At 37.3% G+C, this 22,420-nt stretch overlaps 1 protein-coding gene across 4 annotated transcripts in view; it reads right to left on the bottom strand.

Moving 5' to 3' along the window:
- LOC124721190 (WD repeat-containing protein 7) overlaps window positions 1–22,420 on the bottom strand; it is a 375,749-nt gene that overhangs the window by 326,307 nt on the left and 27,022 nt on the right. For 2 of the 4 annotated variants that reach the window (XM_047246033.1, XM_047246035.1), the window contains exon 7: window positions 2,900–2,926. The exons of the other annotated variants lie outside the window; for them this stretch is intronic. In XM_047246033.1, coding sequence (XP_047101989.1) covers window positions 2,900–2,926 — 27 coding nt within the window. The remainder of the gene's footprint in view (window positions 1–2,899; window positions 2,927–22,420) is intronic. 4 annotated transcript variants of the gene reach the window in all.

The following is a 22,420-nucleotide window of genomic DNA, read 5'->3' as shown; positions in this document are numbered from 1 at the left end:
GTGTTCGGTTTTGTGAATGGGTTTTGAAACAAGTCACAACAGTGAAATGGATCCTTACCTAATTCTGTTTTCAAATGAGGCTTTATTCCATTTACATGGTATGTTCATTCCCAAAACTGTCAACATTGGGGCACTGACAGATCTATTCTGCTTCACAAGGAACCCCCTCACGACCAGAAAATAGAGCGGTGCACAGTTAGTGTTGACAGAATAACAGAACCAATTTTTTTAATGATATATGTGCAAAACATTTGCAAATTTTTTTAATACACTTCATGAAAGGGAACAAAGCTATGCATTTTTTCCAAAACGATTTGGCAAGAGCTCTCTTTGCATGCAATTCACAATGTGTTCCACAACAGTCATTAGCAACAATATCTGGCCTGCTCAAATTCTTGATCTAAACCCTTGCGATTTCTATTTGCGGAGAGCATTAAAATATAAAGTTCAGGAACTCGGGGATAGCAGCCCTGAGTCAATTAATTTCTCAAAGAGAATTATATCGTGTGGTGATTAATTTCTTGAGTAGGTGTCATAAATGCACGGCAGCCAATTCCGGCATCTCCTTGCACGACATGAATCAGCACAAAATTTATTTGCACATATTTTGAATTTAGTACTGTGGCACTAGAAGTCAGACATTGCTTCTGATTTGCCCAAACCAAGAAGCGATCACTACCCACCATCTATTGCACCATACACGTGGTCATCAGATAAATGGAAAACACTGTACAATGGATTCCTCAATACTGAAGTCAGACTTAGAAATAGCTGTTTGTTTACAATCATTGTGTGCCACACTACAGCTATTTGATTTCTTTTACATTTTTTTATCAATTGAATCTAGATTTAGTAAGAAAGACAGATGAATCCACATATACAAATTTGAACACAGATGAATCCACATATACAAATTTGAACACAATGTAATACCTTTAACAGCACTTTCTACAACGAATGCATTGAAATTCCATGAACATTCTATTTTAGAAGACTAATTGACAAGCACATTTATCCATGACACCATATGGAAGTCATGAAATTAAGTCAAAATAATTCCATTCAAGCTAAATAAATCCTGCACATCATAATGCAATTTATGCAACAGACATTTTTATTATGAATAAAGCTCCATGGTATCATAGGACATTTTTACAGTTACTGAACTGTGTTCTGTGGTAAATATGACAAAACATTAACTGAAACTTTCTGATGGGGAATTTGCAAATTGATAAAGTTTACGGTGCTAGAATCAAGAATGATTGCTGAAAGGGGGTGTAAGTAGATTTATGTTTATGGTGTTCCTGGTGTACTTCGTGGAAAGTACAGTACACTGCTGCATCACATCTGTTCCCACAACCACACAAAACCCCAACTACAATAAGTGAGTGGTATTTCACCATAGCTGCGCTTAACATGAATTGACAACATCCTTTTGTGATGAAAATGGGACAGCAGACAACAGGAAAGGTGTTCTACAATAACATACAATCCGCTAAGAGGCAAACATTATCTATCACTGATGAAGCATTCTAATGAAATTTCATAAAGAAACTTAAGAGTTTGCAAAGGGGCTGACTGAATAAATGGTGCCTTTAAGTGTGATTACTGTTACTTTGAGAGTGATGGTAAGAAACATGTTGTAGAATATAACAGGGAAATGAATGAGAGGAGATTAAGAATAGCTTAATAGCCAGTGGCTGTAGAGTTCCCATAAATATAGATGTAACTTCTGACACAGCAGAGATCTGACAAGTTGTTTCACCATGGCTAAACGCACTGTGTCAGATAATGTACATGCTCTAGTACTTCATAAAGTAGTTTTCCCAGCTCACAAAAAGCATCTGTCAGTCACTTCTCTCTGAGTATCACTCATTTACCATCCTCCCTACAGTTATCACCTCATTTGATTTCAATATCTTGCTACACATCTCTTCTACTTACAGTATCTTTCTTCACTTTCATGCCTATCATCCCAAATGAGAAATTGCTTGAATAAATATGCAATGGTTAACAAACACTTTGAATCAGAAGGAACAATTAGTTGTAGGCTGTATACATAAATCAGCTCCTGGGCAGTCACTAATCTTTGTAATAGATACAAAATAATACACGATTCATTTCAGCAGACTGAACTACAATTTGAGAAACAGCCACATTTTGCTGCTATTCCAGTAGCATCAAGTGGGCAATCAACTATATTGTTTGCACTTTCCTATGTTTTACTGCAAACATCTCTTGATGGAAGGACATCAGAAAAAAATTCCTGGACAAGCCCCATTAATAGTATGAATATAAACAGAAGAGAGAACAATGTATTACTGAAACAAATTCAAGTGGCAACTTTAGAGAAATTAGCCTGAATAAATATTCATAAATACTTCTGGGTTATTAACTGAGGTAACTGAAGTTGTCAAACAACAAAATAAAGATCAATGACAACAATGTCTCATCAACATCTTGGGTTATAATACAGAGTAAGAAGAACTCTCTTAAGTCATTTATTATATAACACAAATTTGAGTATTGCTTCTGTATTCTGCTGACTGGATCACACCATGCAACTTCACAATGCCAAATTTATTTTACACATTTAGGAATGGGCAAAGGCAAATGCAGCCATGCGCACACATACAGTATTTGAAAGTTATTCTGCAAACACATAACATCACATCACACATTCTTATCTACAAAAGAAAGGAAGAAAATATATTACAGTAGGCACAAGAAAAGCTACACAATCAACAACAGAACAAAAAGGATAGATATGTGAAAATAGAGAATGATGTACAGACTTTTGCTTAAAAAAGACAAAGCATTCATTACAAAATATTTCATTAGTTCAGTAATGTTATCTGCCACCACAAACATTTAAAATCTAAAAAAATGAACAACCAACCTACTAATGTTCTTCCCTTTCAGCTTGCTAGTGCGCACGACGCAAGTTCACGAGAAATGAAAGAAAAAACCTGAATTAGTTATGTTGTATGAGATTAACATAACATAATAAAGTAATGACTCAACAATTAATGATACTCTAAAATTAATATGTGCAAGGAAGAATAACTAAATCCTGAATTAAACGAGTTGTTAAATATTTCCTGTTACTTGTTGGTGTCAATACAGTTGTCTAGTAATGACTACCAGTGGTAATTCAATGTCTGATTCATTCAAAGAAATATAATTTTTTGCTCATAAATACTACAGGTACCAATTTTTCCAACTAATTTTAAGCATGAAATTGGTTCATGAACATCACCTAAATGGAATACACATTATACCTACATGAACTGCTCAGTCTTCCTTTTATGCTCTTGAATTAGAAAGGGAAAATATATAAGCTGTGGGAATATGGAAATAAACTACACTGGAAATAATTACTCATACAATAAATACTAAACTCCAGAGTCATTAAATAATATTCCACTGATTCACATGATACTGCAGCAATTTAGTGGAATTGAACTACCTGTGTATTCATCCATCATTAAGTTTTCAGTTGACACAGCTGCTTCGTACATGTTTAATGCTTTTCCTATTAAAGCCACCTATCAACACAAAATATGTTTCATGGGATTAATGTGGTGAAGATGGAGTTCTATTTTACCTTTAAGATAAACTGCTGAATGATAAATGGATGTTTGAAAAGATGATGAAAACTTACCACGTGTCACATTGCACACACATTACCAGAAGACTGAACAAAAATATAAAAGTTAGTCTAAGATGAAATGCTAAAATTTTGAAAGTCTTATGTCAAAAATGTAATCTTATAGCACTCTTTCATAACTTCCTTGCTGAACAATTGCCTCTGTTTAACTTGTGTATCTATTAACTGTAATTTTGCATTAGTTACGTTACGAGCTGTACTTTTCTGGTTTACGTTCTTTTGTTTTTCTTCAATGCATCACTTCTATTTACTTCATACAGTACATACACAAAGGTGACAAGTGTCATGGGATACCTTCTACTACCGTGTAGGACCTCCTTTTGCCCAGCGCAGTGCACCAACTCTACGTGGCACAGACTCACCAAGCTGTTGAAAGACTCCTGCAAAAATATTGCGTCAGGCTACCTTCATAGCAGTCTGTTATTGTGGAAGTGCTGCCGGTGCACAGTTCTGTAGACGAACTGACCTCTTGATTATATCTTATAAATATTCAATGGAATTAGTGTTGGGCAATCTAGATGGCCACACCACACACTTAACTGTCCAGAATCTTCTTCAAACCAATCGTGAACAATTCTCACCCCATGACATGGCGCTTTGTCACCCACAAAAATCACATTGTTGTTTGGAAACATCAAGTCCATGAACGGCTGCAAATAGTATCCAAGTAGGCAAACATAGCAATTTCCAGTCAATGATCGGTTCAGTTCCACCAGAGGACCCAGTCCACTCCCTGCGACACAGACCACACCATTATGGAGCCACCACCAGTTTGCACAGTGCCTTGGAGAAACCTGGGTCCATGGCTTTGTGAGTCTGCACCCTACCATCAGCTCTTACCAACTGAAATCATGACTTATCTGGTCAGGCCACACTTTTCCAATAATCTAGGATTCCACCAATATGGTCATGAGCCCAGGAGAGGCACTGCAGGTGATGTAGCAAAGGCACTAATGTGTTGTCTGCTGCCATAGCCCACTAATGCCAAATTTCACCGCACTCTCCTAAAGGATACACTCATCTTACATCCAACATTGATTTCTGTAGTCATTTCATAGAGTGCTGCCTGTCTGTCAGCACTAGCAGCTTTCCACCGAACACTGCTGCTCGCTCTCTCTCTCTCTCTCTCTCTCTCTCTCTCTCTCTCTCTCTCTCTCTCTCTCTCTTTCTCATTAAGTGAAGGTCATTGGCCACTGCGTTGTCCGTGGTGAGAGGTAATGGCTGAAATTTGGTATTCTCGGCACACTCTTGACACTGTGAACCTCAGAATATGAAGTCCCTTAACGATTTAAGAAATTAAAACATCCCATGCATCTAGATCTCACTACTATTCCACATTCCAAGTCAGTTGATTCCTGTCGTTCGGCCATAATCTTGTTGCAAACCTTTTCACATGAATCGCTTGAGTGCAAATGACAGCTCCACTAATACACTTCCCTTTTCCTGCAACACTACCACCATCTGTATACGTGTATATTGCTATCCAATCTGTTGTCACCTCATTGTATATTAATACAATATTTATCTGATCGAAAGTACCCAGGTGTCCTAGGATATGTGGAACTGACAAGACATCACGAGAGGCAGATCCACCAATATATGAAGGGAGGCAGGGAATGTTGTGCTGTCAGTATAGAAGTAGTAACAGCAGAATGGGTCAGTCTGGAGAGGGCAGAGACTCGGAATGTGGACCAGTCATTCAACACCACCTGAGTAACAAATCAATAAGGGATATTACAACTCTTCTGAAGCTGCCCAGGTAGGCTGTTGGTGATGAGATGGTGAAGTGAAAACACATAGGAACAACCACAGCTAAACCACAACCAGGTAGACCTGATGTACAGAGTGAAAGGGAGCATTGAGGCAGGGGGTTGTAAAAATCTAAAGACATCAGCAGAACAAATCTCTCGAGTTAAAAAGTGCTACCAAAAGTCCAGCGAGCACAGTGAGGTGTGTAGGGAGTTTAAAAAATGGGGTACAATGGTTGGGCAGCTTTTTGTAAACCACACAACTCTGAAATCAGTGCTAAGTGAGGCTTGAGATGGTGTAAAAAGTGATACCGCTGGACAGTGGACAACTACGAACGAGTCATTTGGAATGATGAATCACACTATAGACTTTGGCAATCTGATGGAAGGGTTTCAGTTTGGCGACTACCTAGAGAAGATTACCTGCCATCATGTAGCGCACAAGCAAGGTATAAAGAAACTTTTGTTACAGTATGAGGGCGTTTTTTTATGGTTAGGGTGTGGTCGTCTCATTGCACTTAAGAAAATGCTATATGCAGAATCATATGAACACATTTTACAGCATTGTTTACTGTATACAGTAGAAGAACAGTTCAGAGACTGAGTGTACCAGTATGACAATGCACACTTTCATAAGGCAGCATATGTGAGGCAATGGTTTGTAGGCATTAACATTCCTGAAAGGGACTGGCCTGCCCAGAGTCTTGATCTAAGCTCTATGGAACACCTTTTGAGATGAGTTAGAATGTCAACGTCACTACAGACCCCAGCAACAAACATCACTACCTTCTCTGGTTTTAGCTGTTGAGGAAACATGAGCTGCCCTCACCGGAAGTGCCCTGGCAGAGTTGAAGTAATCAAAGGTGAAGGACGAGCACATCCCACTAACAGGTGTCTGGGTCCTTTTGATCAGATATCGTGCCTATAATCCACCTGAAAAATATGTATTAAGATATTTGACACTTTGATGTATTTACCTCAGTATAAGTAACCACATGGAACAAATAAAGTTCAAAAGTTGTTATAATCTACTCCTTCCTGTCTACTGCTCAACGCATCCTCAACACTGAGTTATCTTCCTGGCAATAACGTTTGAATTCCACCCAAGATTTTCCATTAACAGTAATTTTTATGATGTATTAGGTAACAGCTTTACTACAGTCTGGGACATTATTTTTTACAAAGAGTTCAGTTAAGAGTTAATAATGGTAGATTAGACAATAAAAATAAAGTTATTTCTCTAAATGGTGATGAAGTAGCTACTACATACTGTATATTGTGCACTAGGGTTGACTTCATTTTGCTAAAACTATTTAATCTTGCTGCTGTGGGATTTTGCTGCAAAAGAACTAATCTTTTTTATTGTTTCAAAATTCACAGTTTGATATTTATGTAATAGTCAGTAACAATAATCATCCTGAATCCTTGCTTTAAATGCTCACCATGGCATTCCTGAAATTATTAATGGTTGAGTGTCTAATATGGTCACAGACTAACCAGGTCAATGGACCACATGATGTATTGGCACATGATAGTATAAATGAAATTTAAATAGATGTAGGTACACAGGTACAGGTTTACATATTGTTTGTATATTATACTAGTAACTTCAAATCAACATTATGAGTTGTATCTGTATCAGAAAATTTACTACCACCATTCTATTAACTGGTGACTGCAGATATCACTTACTAGATACAGAACTGAGTTTCTTTCCACACAAAGCTAGACAAACAAAATAAAGAGCAAACAAGGTGAGCACATGACAACATAAATCAGTGTTTTTAAAGAAGAAAACTAATAATGAGAACTATGATCTATACACATGAAAAAAGACATAACTACCATAGGTAACTGCATTGAAAGCCCATAGCTTTTAACATTTTAGTTATTGACTATATAGATACAAGTTTCTAGACTCTCCAACAATCTATTCCACAAAAAAGCTTTCCATATGGAATAATGTCCATAGAAATTCTGTACGTATTTTATACAATCAAAATAGACTAAAGGAATGATTTTTAATCTCATTATACAAAAATCAGAAGATTTATTTGTATATCACATTTTGTGGACAGTACATAGTTCTGGTAGGACATGTTGCAATCATCAATAGCTAAAAGTTGTTACCATAATGAAGGGCATCTGCCGATTGCAACACGTTATTTCCTAAACAAAGTGCTTTCTGAGGCATATTTTTTAGGAAATGATATGTCATCGCTTTCGGTAATTAGATTAACAAACCCAGTTCTTTAATCAATACATAGGTTGCATTATATTAATACATGCTTCAGTAATGAGTAGATTTATGATCGTGCTGCCATGCTATATTTGTTCACTGTTCCAAAGTGCATGGGGAAAAGCATGGGAATATTCTGCTGAAACACTTTACAAAAAAGTTATATAATTCAGGCAAGAGTCTAATGTCTCGATAATGTCCAGGTCATTAAAGCTCAGCTGCAGATGTGCTTGCTCTGTGCAGGGTATCATTCCAGCAATTATAAACACTATGAGAAACCCTACTTCCCATAGAAATATGCCCACTTCAGACAGTACACAAAAATAAGACACAGTCAAATGAAGTTAATCTAAAAGATTAACTGAGATGATGGTTATCACAAAGCAGAAGCTGGACCTTCCAACTTACTACTTCATTGATAGTATGAAAAGAAAGAACAGAAGCACAGTTAATAATGGAAAGTACATTTGATATGCCTATTTAGAGCATGAAAAAGAGAAAGAGAAGTTTCTTTAAAAAGGATCTGGTAGTGTCTACACGCAACCATTATCTTAATTTCTCCTTCGTCACCGTCACCGTCACCGTCACCGTCACCGTCACCACCACCACCACCACCACCACCACCACCACCACCGTAGTCTGACCCAGCTGTCCTGGTCACAGTGAAACCAAATAAAACATGCACGTATACTACTACATCACTTTCATTTCTTGGTTTCTTCTCATCCCATTGTCATTTAGTTTCGCTACTTAAGAGTTCTCGATCATATGGAAGTTTCATTTCTTCTCTGGAGCATCTATTTCAAAAGGGCTCCAGAAATTTTCTCCATTCTTTTCATCATCCCGTAGTTTTTAGAGCTTTAATTTCATCTTCTTTGGTTACCTGTGGTTTAACATAGTACATGTGTCTAACACGGGTGTGAAACTTAGTTAATGGTAACTTTTTGAAGTATTCTGTTATCACATGATTAGTCTCAAGCTTAGTTCCAATACTGTATGCTGGTGAATACTTTCCACCTACCAGTATTGTCCCCCAAAACAATGCTTTCAAGGAAACAAACTGGATGATGTAATTTAAGATGTTCACATTTATTCCTTCTATGTATACTGCAGTTACATTGGCTTTGTTTAGCTAATGTATCATCAAACGTCTATTTCCAAACATCGAAGTATCAAGTACACCATCAGTTTCCTTCGTACACCCTATAATTGTACCCCCATTAAAACAAGCAGTAAGTGTGTATCTGTCATTAATTCAGACCACTCAATCTGCCATCTCTATTTGTACATTAATCCCTGGTTCAGCTTCCTCACATATATCAAATACAAATTGTGATACCTATGGGTTCTAAATATTGACTCATTGTACCTAAGGCTAACAAGAGCATTCTCAAGCCATACACATTTTGCAAGATTAACACCAAAAGCCTATAAACTATTTTTTTAAAAGTTTCTTTTATAAAAACTGTGTGCAAAATCATTCCTGGAGTTTTATTTTCTTTTTTTATGTTCTACTTTTGCCATACAGCTGCAAAATGCCACTGACAGCATCCAAGAGCTGCGCTCTTCAAGTTTAGACCTCTCATATAGACGGCAACATCCATCTCTTGACAGCTGCTCACTGTAGCTCTCCGACAAGAAAAACTATACCAGCAGTGTCAGGAGGCTTTAGAGTATTCAGAGTGCTGAGCAGCCATATTGCATCCCTCATCTGTGCCATATTTCATAGTTTGTGCATTACCTTATCTTGGTAATACATTTTATCAAATTCATCCCCACATTAAATTGAAGTATCCAAGAAACTCATGTTTTGAGCCATAATATGTGGCTATTGAATGTTTCTTAGTGAAGGAATTGCCTGTTTTACCTCTTAAATGAACAGCATAGGCAGTTAGCCTATTTTGAAAGTTCTAGACTCAAAAAATGCTATGTAGCAAATAACATATAAAAATATCAGACATATTATACAGAATTAACAAACAAAAGTAAAAGAACTGTCCCTAAGGAGACTCAATCACAGACCAATATAAAAGAATGAAAGATAGCACGCTACCCACTGTGCCACATCGGCACTGATGTGTCACTCTATAAAGTACAGAAGGATTGTCGGGACAGTGGAGACCACTGTTGCCATGGACACACATTGTGAGTCAATGTCAGTGATGTGTCTGCAAAAAAGGTATTGAAGAAAATAAACTAAGTGGACTCGGGACGAAGTTTGCATATAATCAGTTTGTATGAGGAAAAGCCAGTATTATGGAATGAATAATCACTGGACAACAGGAACTGAGATACGAGGCGAAGTTTGTAGGCCGAAGTGGCTACAGTTTTTAACAGCTCCAGTGAAGAAATTTACCAGAATACCCATAATTCAAGGAATCAGGCAAAGTAGTTTTACATGGATTAATTAACAGAGAGAAACAAGTGAAATTGTGTTTGGAAGTAATCATTTTGGAACTGAGGAAATTGTCGTTTAGCTTCAAATAATACAGTTGTATCTATAATTTTATACAACATGGTATTTATTAATTATATTATATTGGGTGTTGAAGAACCGATCTTCAGGAAATTATGAGAGGTTCCTTCTGTCAATACAAGTAAAAATGTTCAAATAAATCTTTTTATGGAAATGCTTCATTTATCAGATATCAGCCCTGTTTGGCTATTTAATGTCAATGGGTATCAAGATGAAATTGGTGATATATTTCATAATTACATTACCAAAAATTAAAGAGATTAACTGCAGCTAATGCTAGAAATATTAGTGTCACTTGCAGTCTGTCCTTAACACCAACAGATTTACACATAATTGTATCTACATTGGCAATTCTGGGTTCAGTTATAAAGAGGATTTCTTGCACGTTCATTGATATAATTCTTGTAAAATTTCAATATTGTTGTGGATTTTCCATCGCAAGCCGTACAATGAGATTGTTGCATGCTCCAAAAATCATACCACCACCTAATATGCTCTCTTACCCAACATGAACAGGATAGTTTACTTTCTTTGCCACTAAAAGTATTAAAAGTGTAGCTGCAGCCCAATGCTCTTCCATAGCAACCTCCTCTTTCACATACTAACTACAAGAGAAAAACCTAGCAAAGAGTGATCTCTAAGCTGTCACAGACACTCTCACCCTGCTATGTGTAAATGCTTTCAACATCTGCTCTCACAAGATTCTCAGACATTTACAGAAAGTATACACAAGGCACTACCACACAGTAACTATCAGCAAAAATTTGCCCCTAGTGTAAACAATTCTGTGAGAATTTGCTCAAAGCTGTTATTCAGCAGCCGCAGAATATTTCAACAATGAAAGTCAGTCATCAGCTGCAAAAGAAAACCTTTATTTGGATCAAATAAAGGTTTTCTTGTGCAATTGATGACTGACTTTTCATCTTTGTTGAAGTTCTGTGAGAACTATCAGAGTACCAAACTGCCTAAGAGCAAAAAAAAACTCTGACACATACGCTAGCCCCAATTATACAGATGTCTTATATAGTGTTGAAATGTTTTTTGCTGTTGCCCTACTACCTTTGTGACTCAAGCAATGAAGGTATTATTCCGTGTTGATTGATAGTTCACACTAGGGCTGCTGATAAAATATCGATACACCAATATTTTATCCAAAAATATTGATTATATCAGCAATATTTTTTCCACTGGTATAATGTTATCGAAATGCCAATATCAAGTGCTGATATTTTTATTTTATATTATATTACAAGGTGTACAACTTTGTTTCCACCATTTGCCAATAGGTGGCAACAACGGTAAGTAGGAGTCGAAATAAACAGATCGCAGACATTAGGTAGTTAGCTTGGACCTTGGTCAACATAACCTCATTCAAACATTAGTCGATTTGTGTCTACATCATAAAGTTATTCTTGATTGAAAATGTCAGTTTACGACACTAATTCTCATCATTTGCGGGAGGTGTTACTGTTTTGTTTCAACATAAAGAAAACAGCAGCCTAGTCTCATCGAATGCTCTTAAGTACGTATGGTAATGGCACTATTAGTGAAACAACATGTTGCGAGTGGTTTCAACGCTTCAAGAACAGTGATTTTAACATCGCAGACTGACATAATGATGACAGAAAATGTTTTTTCGAAGATGCAGAATTGGAGACATTGCTGATTGAAGACTCACGTCAACCTCAAGAAGAATTGGCACAATTAGTGGGAGTGATACAGGAAGCCATTTCAGAACGTCTCAAGGCAATGGGCATGATTCAGAAAGAAGGAACTTGGGTCCTGTGTGAGCTGAAACCAAGAGACATTGAGCGGTGTTTGTGAACAGTTGCTTCAGAGGCAAAAACAGATGGGATTTCTGCATCGCATTGTGACCGGGGACAAAAAATGGGTTCATTACGATAACCCTAAATGCAAAAAATCATGGGGATGGATCCAGCCATGCTTCCACATCGACAGCCAGAGTGAATATTCACAGCTCCAAGATCATGCTCTGCATTTCGTGGGACCAGCTCAACATCATGTACTACGAGGTGTTAAAGCCAATTGAAACATCGTAAGTGCTTGTTATCGAATGCAATTAATGCACTTGTGCAGATCATTAAAAGACAAACGGCCGCAATACATCAAGAGGCACAATAAAGTGATTCTGCAGCACGACAACGCTCGACCCCACGTTGCAAAAGAGGTCAAAACATACTTGGAAACGTTAAAATGGGAAGTCCTACCGCACCCGCTGTATTCTCCAGACATTGCTCCCTCCGACTAAGAAGTCACAAATTGGATCAATTTGTGGATCGCTTAAAAAGATGAACAATTTTTTCTATGCCGGATTTGTACACTGCCCGTAAGATCAGAGAAAGTAGTGGCCAGCCATGGAAAATACTTTGAATGATACATATGTAGCCAATTTGTTTCATTAAAGCCTCAAATGTTTGGGAAAAACGGCAGAAGCAAAGTTGTACACCTTATACTTTTTTCACAATTTTTTTATAAATATTTGAAGTTATTCTAGACTTTCAAAAGAACATAATTTTACTTTCATTGTGTGTAGGAGTCTTATTACTTTTTGAGCTTTCAACACGCCCACTCTCTCTCTCTCTCTCTCTCTCTCTCTCTCTCTCTCTCTCTCTCTCTCTGCCCCCTCCCCACCCAACATGTGAAGCAAGTATAGATGGCACAAAGAAGTAGTCCAATTGCACTGGGGGATGACAGTGTGAATGGAATGACAAGATAGCCAATGTGAAGAAATAGCACACTAATTGCGTTAAAAACAATTTTTAATGCAAACTAGTGTGCTATTTCTTCACATCGGCATTCATCAGAAACTGTTGCTGAAACTGATGAACAAAAATCTAAATGACCAGATCGGTCTTTGTGGTGGGCACAGATGTGTGAGGGGAAATGCTCACACAATCAGCACTCAATGCTACCAACAGAAACTGAAACATTTAACTTCACCATGCAATTCTGCCACTACAGCTGCTAGGTCACTGGCGTTTGCAGAAATGAAAAAACGGGGAAGTCAACATAAAACGTTCCAGTCAAATCCAGTATGTGACAAAATCTAACAACGGGCACCCTTTACTGTGCCACTTACCAGCAGTTACCATTGCTAGCAAAGGGGTTATCGGCAAGCGTGAATGTGCATCATTTTTCTTTCAATTCATGATCTAAGTGGGATAAGCAGGCTGCTAGGTTGTTGCTGTACAAAATATCTAATAATACATCAGTACTTAAGCTCTAAAACTGGCAGTGTATTTTGAATGTCCAGCCAATATTTCTATTTGATGGTACGGCAATATATCTATAATTTTTTCAACGTATCGAGGACCAATAATGATTTTTTTTTGTTTTTTTTTAAATATTAATGTATCGAATTCCAAATAGTTTTAAATATCAACAGTCCTAGTTCACACAGTGGTTTTGGGGTCGTAAGAAAAGGGGGGGGGGTCAGAGTTCAACAGGATGAATGACCTTTTTATTAACCATTTCTTCTCAAATGTGGAATCATCCATGGACCAATAATTTTCCTACAGTGTCTAAACATCTCTCTTCTGACAACTTTTTTATTATTTTTTTGGCTTTGGCCTTGTTTGTCAGGCTACAGTTTTCATTTTAGTTTTCTCTGAATATGGAGTGCGGGGTTGTATAATTATACTCTCTGCATCTTCAAGTGTAGACTTATACTTAATGTTAACTTCAATTAAAAAATTTTTGCAGGTATGTGGCCTTCATCAGGTTGGTAGCTTTTATTCCTCACAATATTTTAAAATTTCTACATATCACTATGCAGAGGTTCCTTTAGGCTTGGAATACAAGCCAATATACTAGTGCTTCCGGTAGTTTTTCTGCGCTCATTACTGACATGAAGATGCATCTCTTCATTTATACTGTGTAAACACTGAAGTGTGTGGGAGACGATAAGCGTGTTTTCAGCTGAGATACAGCCATCTGTGCAATGTCTATGTCAGTAATAAATCAGTGGGTTATGAACACCAAACTGAGGAATTAATTTAGAACTGAAAATGCAATTTTAAGCCTAAACCTTAATATTTAAGTTTTATAAAATTAGTATCATAGCCTGAAACTGTTCTTAGATAAAAAAAATAGTATTTGAGCATATTGTCAAGGTGTTCTTTCATATTACAGCATTTACTCTATCGCAATTGACAGAAAGTTTCTAATAATGCTGACAACCATACCAGTTTCTTTATGGATCTAAGCTCTCCCCCCTTTAAAAAATTGGGGGGGGGGGGGGGGGGGGGGGGCAGGAGAATGAATGATTAGAATGATACCTGCTGTATGTAAGTAAAATGAAAAGGAGAGAAAGATTTATATATCATAGGAAAATTCAAATGAGAAAACAAAGTACAAGGAGACAGAACAGTTAGCCAGTCTGTCTTCAAGAAGTGGAATTTGAAGTGCTGTTGATAGAAACACTCAAAAGTATCCTCTTGTCTTCAAAGCAGGTCAGTTCCTTTCACCTTTGCTTCTCAGAAAGCTGTGCCTCCTCTCCAACCTTCCCCAACCAAACCTGTTTTCCTCGCTCATGAAGAGACAAAGTTGCATCAACTTAGGATGATAACTGAAGAGTATTCACTGTAACAACAACAAATGTCATTTCAGGAAAAATGACAAATTAGTTACTGAACACAATAACCTGACAATTATTGGGCACAGAACAGAAACACAACCAGTGCCTACAGGTAGTGTACAAAATTACGAAATCCCCTTGCTAGAAGAAAATTATAAAACAAATAAAATATAAGAATAATTTGAGTTACTAGTGAAGTATTAGTCAGCAAAAAAAGCAAGCCTGGAAACTGTGGGCACTAACAGTTACATGACTAGGTACATCAATGCTCTATTAAAAAGTAGTGTGCATCATTGCCTGAACAATAAAGGAAAGTGACGACAGAAAATGGCTTCAAGGGCACCTACAATGGCTTGCCGTTAGCAAAATTAAACTTATTGGTGATGGAACGTGGAAAGAAGTCACAGCGCAGATGGAAAAGGTGATAGCACATGCGGACAAAATGTTGAAGCTGCATTAATGTGGAAATTTGCAGCAGAAGGGGCATGATGCCGAAATGAGAGGAAATGAAGTATTTACTTTAAAAAAACCACTTAAGTGCAAACAATAAATTTGTCAGTGACAAGATGAATAATGTGTTACTAGGCAGAAACTGCTGCAACACTATGAAGAATATAACGACATACCTACTTTGTGACAACTTCACAGGTTGTATAATGAGAGCTTTTACAGCCAGTGTTTACTACATTTGAAACTCCCAACCTGAGAGGCCATGGTCGATATACACTGATCAGACAAAAGTTATGGCTACTGCCCATGTGATGTTGGATGCAGCCTAGTGGCATAGCAGGCACATAACATGGTAACAATAAGTGGATTGCACATGGACGAGGGATCACCCTAGCGAAGATATAGGCTGCAAATGGGAAAATCCATTCGAGTGAGCAACTTTGACAAAGAGCAGATTATTACTGCGCAGAGCCTATGAGTATCTCAAAAACAGCAAAGCTAGTTGAATGTGCACATGTTGCTGTCATGACCATCTACGACAAGACAGACGAGGACAGTGAAACTACCACTAGGTGCTAAATCGTTGGATGTCCCCGACTACACAGAATGTGGGGTTCAGAGGCTTGTCTGCTGTGCAAAGCAGAATTCATGGTGATCTGTGTCAATTGTTGTCTCCACAAATGCCACCATCAAGGTGAACAGTGGCTCAAAACATGCAGCACGTTACGGACACAGGCTGGTGGGAGCAGTATTATGCTATGGGAAACATTCTCACTTGCATCGGACTTATAACAGTTATCAAAGACACATTGTCCTCTGAACCACCTGCATCCCTTCACACTTTATGTCCTCCCCTACGACAAAATCGTCTTTCAGCAGTATAATTGTGCTTGTCTCTGAACCAGAACCGTGCTACAGTGGTTTGAGGAGCGTTATAGTGAACTCTCACTGATGTCTCGGTGACTGAATTCACCTGACGTAAGCCCTATGGAACCCATCTCCGTCACTATCACGAATCATCACCACATACAGAAATCAGTGATCCATTACTTATGTGAATTACACGACCACAGTGTAGAGAATGCCACATATCTCAAAGAGCCTATGAATGAGCTGTCAGAGCCCCGATACACAGAAACAATGACGTAGACAGACAGACAGACAGACAAGCTATTAAGCATGTGGTCATAATGTTTTGGGTCACCAGCAAAAAAAAAATTATTCTAATGTTTCACCTCTGACTGCAAGAGACATCTTCGGAGGTGAAAGATCAACTGCATCTAATGCTCAAGGGGCAATAGAATTTATATAGCTGTGAAGAAGGCATCAACATTCGTCACATGACGCTGACTGCACGATTATCTTTGTCTGGTGCCCTATATGAAGCTATATAAATTTAAGGGCTCTTCGAGACAAAGATGCAGTTACTATTTAGCTTCTGAAGATATGTCCCACAGTTGGAGACAAATCATTAGGGAATAGTTTTATGTATAGAACATGACCTCTCACCCTGGACATTTTAAAAATCACAGTTTATGTTGCACAGAACTGACTTCGAAGATAAAACTGACTAGAGGACGGACTGTGTTGGGGACAGGGACTGAACAGTGATGTGGTTTAATGCGCCAGCTATCTCATTCTAAAACTATTCACAACAGTGGGCCTATGTTCTAGAGATAACATTGTTGAAAAGTGAACCAGATGATACGAGCCATTACAATGGCTTTGGTTGGTAAAACAAAGTGATAGCTTAGAGTTTAAGGTTCCAGTCAAGTACAAAGAGGGGTGTAGGTGCAACCCCAGTCAAAAGTTAATTTTATTTTCTTTATCACTTTTTCTTTACTCTTCACCTACTTCTGATAGCTGCATTCAGTACACTGGCTACAAAACAGTCAACAAAGAGGTAAAGCAAATTGATTTCATACTTAAGATGCAGCTGGTGAATTTCTTTATGATGCTACAATTTATAAGTTTTAAAATGATAATCATAGAAATATTGGTAACATAATTTTTTCTTGTACCATGACCATCATGTGAAGGGCACCTTACCACAATGGCATTTAATTTTTAATAAATATCAAGGTAAACTTGTGATACATTTGCAATATTAGTTTTTCACATGTTAATTCTGTATTCATAAACCAGCATCTAACCTAAATTCAGCAGTCTTCTTCCTTAAGTTTGGTTGTATATCAATGTATTTCAACAATGACAAAATTAAAATTGTCATACAACTTGCATTGAACCCAAGACCTTAAGAGTGCCATTCTGACAATCCACATAAGGCTACCTCACCACTAAAAAAAAAATTTACTGTATTACTGGATGGTAGATGAATTTATCTTTTTTGCCTTCTGAGGACAATATCTGCTGTATGAAGGGAATCTAGGGTGAACAGCTTTGGGGTGACAAAGCTGGCATCTTAAGCTGTATCACTGAGCAGTCTTGTCAAAACTATCATCGACTGGTTCCTCCTGTTGTGAAAAAAAATTTTACTGTGTGTGATTCGAAAGGCGAAAAAGTAAAAGTGTTATAATGTATGAATAAGATGACATGGCTTCAAGACAGACATACTACATTAGACTTTCAAAAAAAGGTGTAAGAAATAAAGTTGCCCATGGTTTATTTAGATGAACTGTTGATTCACACATATTATACTCTGAATGAATGCTGGCAAAGTGAGGTTGTCTCAGGAATTTTGTCAAACGAAAGTGCCAGTCTATGTTTAACTGCTGGGCTATGCAAGGCACTGATGTACAGGCATTAGAGCATGACTACACACCACTTTTAAGACTACTGGAGTTTTGCTCTAACTACCTCCATCCATGTTTCTCAGACATAAATAGCATAATGCTGTCACCCTCCACAATTTCTTCAGTTGGCTTTGCTGGCTAATATATGGTGATTCAAGTTAAATACTAATAGGAGATGTTATCCAACATTTTGGGTCCACAGCTAACAAAAATCTATTAAGGAGCACACATTTCCACACACATTCTCCATTGTTTGGTATATAATACTTTACTCCAAGCAGTGATTAGTCGATTTTGAACATATGGGCATTTTCAAGCATGCATGTCTTTGCATTAATGTGTATGCTTTCCACTAAGCCAAGTGCAATTCAACTAGCGAATATTAAACAGTAGCACAAAAAGAATGCAGTTCCTCGTACATACTGGTAAACTTTATTGCTGTAAATTGAAGAAAATTCAGAATGACAGTAAACAGACAAGATACCAAATCTGAGACTTGGCAACTTTTCTTTTGAGCAAAACATTGTGAAGGCTTCGAACAATTATTAAACAGATGAGTTACTTATAATTAGTAAATAACTTGGAATAAGGATAAATAAAATGAAGACAATGCTGGGACAAGATACATAAAATACATGGGATGAACTCAGAAGACACACAGAGAGAAGGCAGGCACCGCTGTCCAACAGGTTCACAGAGTAGTGGGGGAAAGAATGAAGTAGTATCCACCCACAGCATTGGCAAACAAGACCTCAAAGAGGTACTTTGTTCACTACAACATTGCCATGGCTCATCTTAGCTGCACACCACTGTCAAAAAAGATTGGAATGGCAGCATATGAAGGAATCACAAATAAATGCAGGATTACTTTGTGCATGATGCTCAATGACTGAACATAATTTGTGACCCAGTGGAAAAAAATAAACAGCAAATTCTTGTGTGAAGGCAATCTGGCTAATTCCAAGTGAATGGTGAGCAATTTCTTTCAATATTGGATCACCCATAGCAATCATTCCCAGGAATTTCAACAGCAAATTGTTTCTACGTTTTTCCTCCATCCTTTGATAACAGTGAGATGACAAAGCTCCCTATCAATCTTATTTACACTCTGAACTCTTATGACTGTTGTTCAGTTAAGGATGGAATATTTATTAGTAGAGTGTGTGCACATTGTTCCCTTTAGGCATGAAATGCATTTCCCTAATTCATACTATCAGGAGAAATAAAACATCTATCATTAGAGAAATGACGTATATGTCAATACATCTCATTCAATTTCTGCTTCTTACACACAGTACATACATCAGTTCTGTTAGTTACCTAACTCAACCTCAAACAATAAAAATTACACTAAATGCATGAGAACCACCACCACCACCACCACCACCACCACCACCACCACCACCAACAACAACAACGACGCAGCAAAAACACAAGGTGACACTGCAATGTTAACCTTTTAACAAACTAGTACAGCCATCTGAAGATGGGTATCTCTCCAAAATTTGTAATGACAATCACATAAAATCTCTCTCAAAGCATTTGTGGCTAGTTGCAGCCTCCCCCAACAGCCCTTAGGTGTGTGTGCATGCAACCATGTGTACTCTAGTTCGGGAAAGGATTTGTCCAAAAGTTAGTGAAGTCTTCAGTCTTGTTTATGTGGCTGGCAATTACTCAAATCCTTTACTGTTTCGTAAGCTGATACCCTTACTACATTTTTTATATTCTACCATGACTTTCCATCATTACCTTTACATCCTTAGTATTTCTTTCTTACACTGTATTCATCATCATTTTTCATACAACATTGTTTTCCAATTCATATTTTCAACATCTGTCTCTCCAGAACTACTTTAAGCCTCTTATAACGAATGGTTTTGAACAACACATTTCATCCACCAATTACCTAATAATTTGGTCGTAATCTCCCAGTTGAACTGGCCTGCATTTGTTTTTCATTTACTAGCTATGTCTTTAATTTTGCATTTTCTTGTACTGATACGAAGTTTGGTATGAAGTAACTACCGGCGTATTTATGACTAAAGATCTGTAACAATAATTTCACTTTTGTTAGCTGTAACATAACCTTTTGGTGTTTTGCATTTCTTGTTTTAACCAACTACTTCAAACATTTTAGCAGTTACCTGTACAATACTATTCTATCCTGTTACACTGTCATTAAACAAAGCACAATGAAGTGTTCACAACCTCATGTTAACACACAGCCAATGATTAGTTTCTGATAAAAATTTTCTGTTAGTTTCAGACTAGCCTGATGTACCAAGTGTATGCCAGTTAACTTCCACATGTATTGTTGACAGCTGATACCATAACATTTTTTTTTCTTCTTTCTTTAATGTAGATCCATGAGACATACAGAATGAAAGGTGTAGAATGTGTGTGAAAGCACACTGAGCTGAAAAAACTACAAACAGGAGGAGAAAGGTGAATGTGAAATTCAAAACTGGAGAAGACTGGCTGACTAGGCATCAAGGAAGTTTGATTTCCCAATGACAAATATAGACAGTAAAATAAAATAAAAATTAGCTGGACTTTCTTAATGGAACCATTGTGATAAATGCCTAAAGTGATTCAGGGAAACAGTGAGAAACAGAGTGATGAAGCTGAGGTCTTAACTCCAATCCTTTCACTAAATCCAAGTCCAATTCCATCCACAAATTGTAACATACATATAATCGCAGAAACAGAAAGTTTATGAAACTTCCTCACAGATTAAAACTGTACGCCAGACTGTGACTTCAACCTGGAACATTAATCTTTCACATGTATATGTTCTACTGACTGAGCTATCCGGCCACAACTCTTGACACACCCACAACCCTACTTCCACCACGACCTCTCTCCTACTTTCCAAACTTTAGAGCAGAAGTTCAATTGCATGCCTTTTGGGACTAAAACTCCTGCAGGAAAGGATTCTGCACAGAAATGGCTTAACCACAGCCTAGGGGACTGTTTCCAGAATCAATTTACACACTTCATCTGTGTGTGCACCGATTTGAAACTTCCTAGTAGATTAAAACTATGTGCCAGGTGAAGAGTTGTGTCTGGATAACAATCAACAGAGCATTTGCTCAGGAAAGGTGAAGATTCTGGGTTCGAGTCCTGCTACAGTGCACAGATTTAATCTACTAGAAAGTTTCAAATCAGTGCACACTTTTCTGCAGAATGAAAATTCATTCTAGAAAATAAATGATGTGATTAATATCTGTGTTTCCCTACGAGTATTTAACATATACAAACAGGGCTGCCTAACAGGACAGTGGATGAAATGCCTTTCAAAATTCTGACATTCTTGAATTACAAAGCTTGAACAATATAGTCCTCCACCGAACAACTGAGATCATAGTTCATGTTTTTATTCACTTACATGAAACAAATCTCCTAACGTAATTTTCCACTGGTATCGTTTAAACAGGAAAGGAATATGAAGTGTTGCAATAAACAGTTAGCATCTAAATACAATACTGACAAAGCAAATTGCAAGTACAACACATTTGAAAGTGGAAAGGAAGGGAAACTAAAACACTTCAAAATTTGTCAAAAAACTGAAATTTGGACCCAAGAAAAATGATACATAAAAACAATGTAACATTTCAATTTCACATTAGTTTATATTATACACATCCTTGTAATTTTGTACAAGTTGTTCATTTATTATTTTAAGATTTCTGAGCTCAGCTTCTTTTACACTTTTCTTTCTTGTATTATGTTAGCCAGACAAAAAAGCATCTGATTGCAATTATAAACTCCAAAAGTGAAACTATAGTCCACACATCATGCAGACGTCTATTAGTGAAATATTCCCATATTTCCAACCAACACTTTTTCCAACAAACACCTGGGCCACAAGAATACTACACAACAGAGAGTGGTGAAAGGTTCATTTGGTATAGACAGTGCAACATACTTTTTGCAATTTGTTGCCTTATCTGGATGTGTGTTGCACCAAATGGACACACCATAGCAGCAGCACTGCTACAGAATGACAACGCTGTCTCAAAGTGTCCTGCACACAGGAGCTTCTTTTAACAATTACAAATATCCTGAGACTACTACAGGGAATATCGCCATCACTATGATATTAATTTGCCAATTCACCATTGAAAGCATCGGACAACTACTTTGAGGATACTAATGAACATATTTCATAAAATGTACTGCTGCGCAATTGAAATATCTTCTGAAGAAATGAGAGAGAGAGAGAGAGAGAGAGAGAGAGAGAGAGAGAGAGAGAGAGAGAGAACATTAAATGAATAATTCTGTATTGCTAAGTATAGGAGCCTTAGGGAACGTATCATTCTCCTTCAATACTGTCATTCACCAATTTCATTAAGTACGGGAACAGCTGAACACTGATACAGAATTAACTTATGTTCAGAGGATATTATAATAATGGAAATTACAGGACGGAAATAAAGGACAAAAGACAACCATTCACCTGCAATTAGTTAATGTTGAGCCCAGAC

Source organism: Schistocerca piceifrons, chromosome X (assembly GCF_021461385.2).
Source record: "Schistocerca piceifrons isolate TAMUIC-IGC-003096 chromosome X, iqSchPice1.1, whole genome shotgun sequence".
NCBI lineage: Eukaryota > Metazoa > Arthropoda > Insecta > Orthoptera > Acrididae > Schistocerca > Schistocerca piceifrons.
This window is presented reverse-complemented; position numbering and strand designations above follow the sequence as displayed.